This window comes from Myotis brandtii, unplaced genomic scaffold, assembly GCF_000412655.1.
Source record: "Myotis brandtii unplaced genomic scaffold, ASM41265v1 scaffold53, whole genome shotgun sequence".
NCBI classification, from domain to species: domain Eukaryota; kingdom Metazoa; phylum Chordata; class Mammalia; order Chiroptera; family Vespertilionidae; genus Myotis; species Myotis brandtii.
This window is the reverse complement of record NW_005369942.1, coordinates 7,378,666-7,384,424: the sequence shown is the minus strand read 5'-3', so window position 1 is coordinate 7,384,424 and position 5,759 is coordinate 7,378,666. Positions and strand designations below refer to the sequence as shown.

The following is a 5,759-nucleotide window of genomic DNA, read 5'->3' as shown; positions in this document are numbered from 1 at the left end:
TCTGGGGTTTATTTATCTTCTATAATTGAAACTTTGTTGCTTTGAGTGGAGCTCAGAGCCGGGGCCGCGGCAGGCGGGAAGCTTGGCTTCCTCCATCATTGGGGCAACCAAGCCTCCTGCTTGCTCCAGCTCCATGGCTGCCGGCCGCCATCTTGGTTGAGTTAATTTGCATATAGCCACTCTGATTGGCTGGTGGGCGTGGCTTAAGGTGTAGTGAATGTACAGTCAATTTGCATGTTTGTCTTTTATTAGTGTAGATACAATTTAATAGGATGTATAAAAATCTTAGAGATTTTCTTGCATTTTTTAAAATCTTGTACCTAGTTCCAGTAGACCCAAGCCTCATTATAGTGGTTCAAGCCAAAGAAGATGCATATATTCCACGAACTGGAGTTCGAAGTCTGCAAGAAATTTGGCCTGGTTGTGAAATCCGATATCTAGAAGGGGGTCATATTAGTGCTTATCTGTTCAAACAAGGAGTCTTCAGGTAAGATGTTTGGTGTAAACAGGTGTCTGTTTATTGTTTCTTTTTTTATTTTTTTTGACATACAATAATGGGTATTTTTATTGTATCCTTTAGGTCCTCTTGTTTCTTCCTTGTTTCCTCAATTCACACTCTTTCCTTTCTTGTCCTCTTATTTTCTTTTTCTTCTAGAGAACTAGGAAGTAGCATATGATAGGCATGCTTTATTATCTGATTTTACCCTCTTTAGATGTCAATGGCCAGGTATTTTAGAGAATATGGAGGGACACCAGGGTTTGTAAAACTTCCCTAGGTTTTTCACTCCACACTGGTGTCCATCTCTCAGAATGACTGAGCAACTGTGGAATAATCTAGCAATGGTTTTTAGTAGCAAGTGAAAATTGAACCTTAAAATGAGAAGACAAGTATTGGTTTCAATATTAGTAACGTTTTTGTTTTTAAATGCTTTTGATGATTTTTTTTTCTTTTTAATATATTTTTGTTGATTTCAGAGTGGAAGGGAGAGAGAGATAGAAACATCAATGATGAGAATCATTGATCAGCTGCCTCCTGCATGCACCCTACTGGGGATTGATCCTGCAACCCAGGCATGTGCCCTTGACCAGAATCGAACCCAGGACCCTTCAGTCCACAGGTCGACACTCTATCCACTGAGCCAAACCAGCTAGGGTGATTTTTCTTCTAGACAGAGGAAGGGAAGAAGGATAGAGAGAAACATCAATGAGAAACACCATCAATTGGCTACCTCATGCACGCCCCCTACTGGGGATCGAGCCTACAACCCAGGCATGTGCCCTGACCCAGAATTGAATCAGTGACTTCTTGTTCATGAGTTGACACTCAACCACTGAGCCACACCGGCCAGGCAGTATTAGTAATTTTATGACTCCAGTATTTGTTAGAACTTATAAAAACTTGTATGCTGTAACTTGTTTTTTGGTATCCTGCATTATTTCAACTTTCATTCAAATTTTATGATAAAAGGTGTCATTGGAATTTATTATTAGTGGTTGAATAAATTAGTTCACATAAGGTGCTTAGGTCAGTGCCCTGTGGGTAATAAGTGTCCCAAAATTTCCAGCTGGATAGCTATATAATAGAAAAATTGAGAGTGGTATATGTTTGATTTTATTTTTTTCTATCACTATTTATCCCCTCTATGCCCTCTTACACCTCCATCCACTACCCCTGCAAGCACCACATTGTTGTCTGTGTCTATGCGGTCTTTTTTTTCCTTTTTGCTCAGTCCTTCCACCATCCACCCTCGATGTCCCCTCCCCCAAGAGCTGTCTGCCTGCTCTCTATCTATGAGTCTGTCTCTATTTTGCTTGGTAGTTCAGTTTGTTCATTAAATTCCACATATGCATGAAATCATATGGTACTTTTTTTCTCTGTTTTTGACATTTTAAATTATTATTATTTTAAATATATTTTATTGATTTTTTTACAGAGAGGAAGGGAGAGGGATAGAGTTAGAAACATCGATGAGAGAGAAACATCGATCAGCTGCCTCCTGCACACCCCACACTGGGGATGCGCCCGCAGCCAAGGTACATACCTTTGACCAGACTTGAACCTGAGACCCTTCAGTCTGCAGGCTGATGCTCTATCCACTGAGCCAAACCGGTCAGGGCTTAAATTATTTTTAATCTAAGAAATACTTCTTTGTATAGTTACTTAATTATTTCAACTTGTGTCACCTTTTTTAGGTACAGACTAATTCTTTAAGTTTGTAATATACTGAAGCATGTAATAAACCTTTCTTTTTATTGTATGATTTCTTAAAAAATATATTCAGCATTTGGCATTTGAGTCCCTGTTAGTTGGTAGGTGAGTACACTACTGACCCAATGTGACTTTCTGGCACAGCAAAAGTAAAACAAAAAACAAACAAACAAAAATTGTGAGTACCTAGGGTTGCTCAGGTTGCTCAAGAGGAGTCTAAAGTTCTGTTATATTTGTGAATCAGAGAACCCGCATGATTGCTTTAGTAAATCGGTGTCAAATTTATGTTTGTCTTTTATGTATCTAAGTGGGAGTGTGGCTGAGAGGCATTAGGAAGAAGAATCATAGTCAGCTGTGAAAACTCAGAAATGCTCATTGAAAGGCTTCATTTGAGAAAGAGAGATTAGCTGTTACCATGTGCCAAGTACTAGAGCAGTTGCTTCATATGTTATTAACTCCTTTATACAGAAATAGGGGGAGGGGAGTGAATAAATTGCTTAGGTGGAGTCACTAGCTATTTGTTCTCCCTAAACCACTCTCACCCTCCTACTCCTACCCCCAGTCACTTCAAAACCTAACAAAGTTTGGATGTCACTGGAGTAGAATCTTAAAAAAATTCATTCTTTTCAGTCACCAGATGTAACACAAGCCTCCTTTATGTGCTCTTTTATTTTATGTTGATATTTACAATTGATTAATAATACAAGTGAACAAGAGACTCTTCAGCCCTAATCGGTTTGGCTTAGTGGACAGAGCGTCAGCCTAAGGACTGAAAGGTCCCAGGTTCGATTCCGGTCAAGGGCATGTACCTTGGTTGCAGGCACATCCCCAGTGGGAGGTGTGCAGGAGGCAGCTGATCAATGTTTCTCTCTCATCGATGTTTCTAACTCTATCCCTCTCCCTTCCTCTCTGTAAAACATCAATAAAATATATTATTTTTTTAAAAAAAGAGAGAGACTCTTCAAATTATTAAATAGGCATATGCATACCTTTCTTCCTCATATCATGTACCCAAGCCCAGATTGCAACTTTAGGCATCAGGAAGTAAAAGAAATTCATTGTCGCCCTAGCCGGTTTGGCTCAGTGGATAGAGCGTCGGCCTGTGGACTGAAAGGTCCCGGGTTCGATTCCAGTCAAGGGCACATGCTTGGATTTTGGGCTCAATCCCCAGTAGGGGGCATGCAGGAGGCAGCCAGTCAATGATTCTCATCATTGATGTTTCCATCTCTCCCTCTCCCTTCCTCTCTGAAATCAATAAAAATATATTTAAAAAAGAAATTCATTGTAGTAGAGCAAGTACCCAGGACTAACTCTCAGGGGGAAATTCTCACCTGCAGTCAACAAAATCACTTTATGTGCTTACACCAACGTGCAAATGTTCATCATTAGTTTGTTTCCCTTATCATTGTTACATTTTACAAAGGTCAAATATCTGAGACAAATACAAGTGTGATAAAAAGCTATGTCTTCCCAACATACTGGAAGTCAATCTATTAGTAGGCTCCCAGTTTCAGTTTTAAAGATAATCTTACTATCTTTTTTAAGGATATGGAGAAATGCTTTGTCCAAGTAGGATACAGAATTAATATATTCTCATAGTTATTATTTAAACTGGGTGGAAATATAAATGTATGGATTTAAACAAAACAAGCCTCACCCAAACCTGTTTGGCTCAATAGATAGAATGTTGGCCTGAGGACTGAAGAGTCTAGGGTTCAATTCCGGTCAAGGGCACATACCTCAGTTGCAGGCTCCCTCCCCCGCCCAGGTCAGGGTACATGCAGGAGGCAACCAATCAATGTATCTATCTCACATGGATGTTTCTCTCTGTCTCTCCCTTTCCCTTGACAAAAAAACAACAAAAAACCCACTAGCTTGTCGGAAATATATGATAACATTACAGTAGATACTTTAGAGCAGTGGTTCTCAACCTTCCTAATGCCTCAACCCTTTAATACAGTTCCTCATGTTGTGGTGACCCCCAACCATAAAATTATTTTCGTTGCTACTTCATAACTGTAATTTTGCTACTGTTATGAATCGTAATGTAAATATCTGATATGCAGGATGTATTTAGGCGACCCCTGTGAAAGGGTCGTTCGACCCCCCAAAGGGGTCTCGACCCACAGGTTGAGAACCGCTGCTTTAGAATGATGGGATTATGACTTTTTCCCCTTTTTGTTTTTGGATTTTCTGAACATTGTACTTGAAAAATGTTGGCCAGTGTGGTACAGTGGTTGAGCATCAACCCATGAAACAAGACGTCACTGGTTCAATTCCTAGTCAGGACACATGCCTGGGTAGTGGGGGCTTAATCCCTAGTAGAGGGTGTACAGGAGGCAGCTCTTCGATGTTTATCTCTTACTGATGTTTCTATCTCTCTCTCTCACCCTCTAAAATCAATAAAACATTTTTTAAATTTTAAAATAAATAAATAAAAATGTAGGCTCTCACAATGTGAAAAAAATTAATAAGCGTTGAAAACAGTGTCTTTTAATGGGCAGTGAATTTGACTCTTCCTTTCCACATAAAGTACCTAGTAAAATTAATGTGGAAAACTAAGGCTTTTGATTTTAAGTTCAGTTGCTAGGAACATGTTTTAATAAAGAAAAGGTACTATATCATAATCTATGAAATAGATTTAAGTTATGTAGAAAGTTGATATTCAACAAGTGACAAAATAAAAAGAAATCAGTTTCCTTATCCTTTTATCATTTTATGTATTATACATATATGAATACATATATATTATATAAACCCTAAGGCACCAAAAAAGTTGCTTCACAGGAAAAAATGGTGCTGAACACATCATCAGTTGGAAATACATTTGAAGTTTTCCAGTAGTGGTGAAATTAATGGATCCTAACACCCACCTTTCAGGTACTTGCCTCTTTCACAGCTCTTTAGAGAGGAGGTCAGGTTGCAAGCCAAAGGTAATTTTGGAAATAACTTAAAGTAAAAGCAATGTATGCTCCCCCTTTTATTGCTAATTACTTTTAGTTTTTCATTTTTTCTTTTAGACGAGCCATCTATGATGCATTTGAACGCTTTCTGCACAAATATGCTAACTGATTGGATCACTGTATGTAACCAGTATGGCCATCATGTTTCTCACAAAAGGAGTTTCATCCTTTGATGATGTGAAATCAGTAAGACAGCACTATACACTGAGTGGCCATATTATTATGACCACCTGACATTTGTAGGCAAATTAGCTATAATTTCACGCTGAAGTTGCTAGAGGGCCAGATCATTATAAACGTCTGAATAGCACAACATACCTAAGTATCGTTGCTGATCAAGTTCATCCTATCATGTTGATGGCGTATCCCAATGGAGATGGCTTCTTCCAACAAGACAATGTGCCATGCCACAGTGCTCGTATTGTGCAGGAGTGGTTTCAAGAACATGAGGGAGACTTTACCTTGCTTAGGTGGCCCCCACAATCACCAGATCTCAATCCAATTGAGCATTTGTGGGACGAAGTTAAAAGAGCCATCAGGCAGCTGCTTCCACAACCATCAAATCTCACAGAACTGGACAGTGCTAT

The 5,759-nt window shown here is 39.1% G+C and overlaps 1 protein-coding gene across 2 annotated transcripts in view; it reads left to right on the top strand.

Moving 5' to 3' along the window:
• The window catches only part of ABHD18 (abhydrolase domain containing 18), a 51,046-nt gene extending 45,613 nt beyond the window's left edge, over positions 1–5,433 (top strand). For both annotated transcript variants that reach the window (XM_014548972.1, XM_005877757.2), the window contains exons 12-13: positions 325–487; positions 5,230–5,433. In XM_014548972.1, coding sequence (XP_014404458.1) covers positions 325–487; positions 5,230–5,281 — 215 coding nt within the window. In that variant the 3' untranslated portion in view covers positions 5,282–5,433. The remainder of the gene's footprint in view (positions 1–324; positions 488–5,229) is intronic.
• Positions 5,434–5,759: the final 326 nt, after the last annotated feature.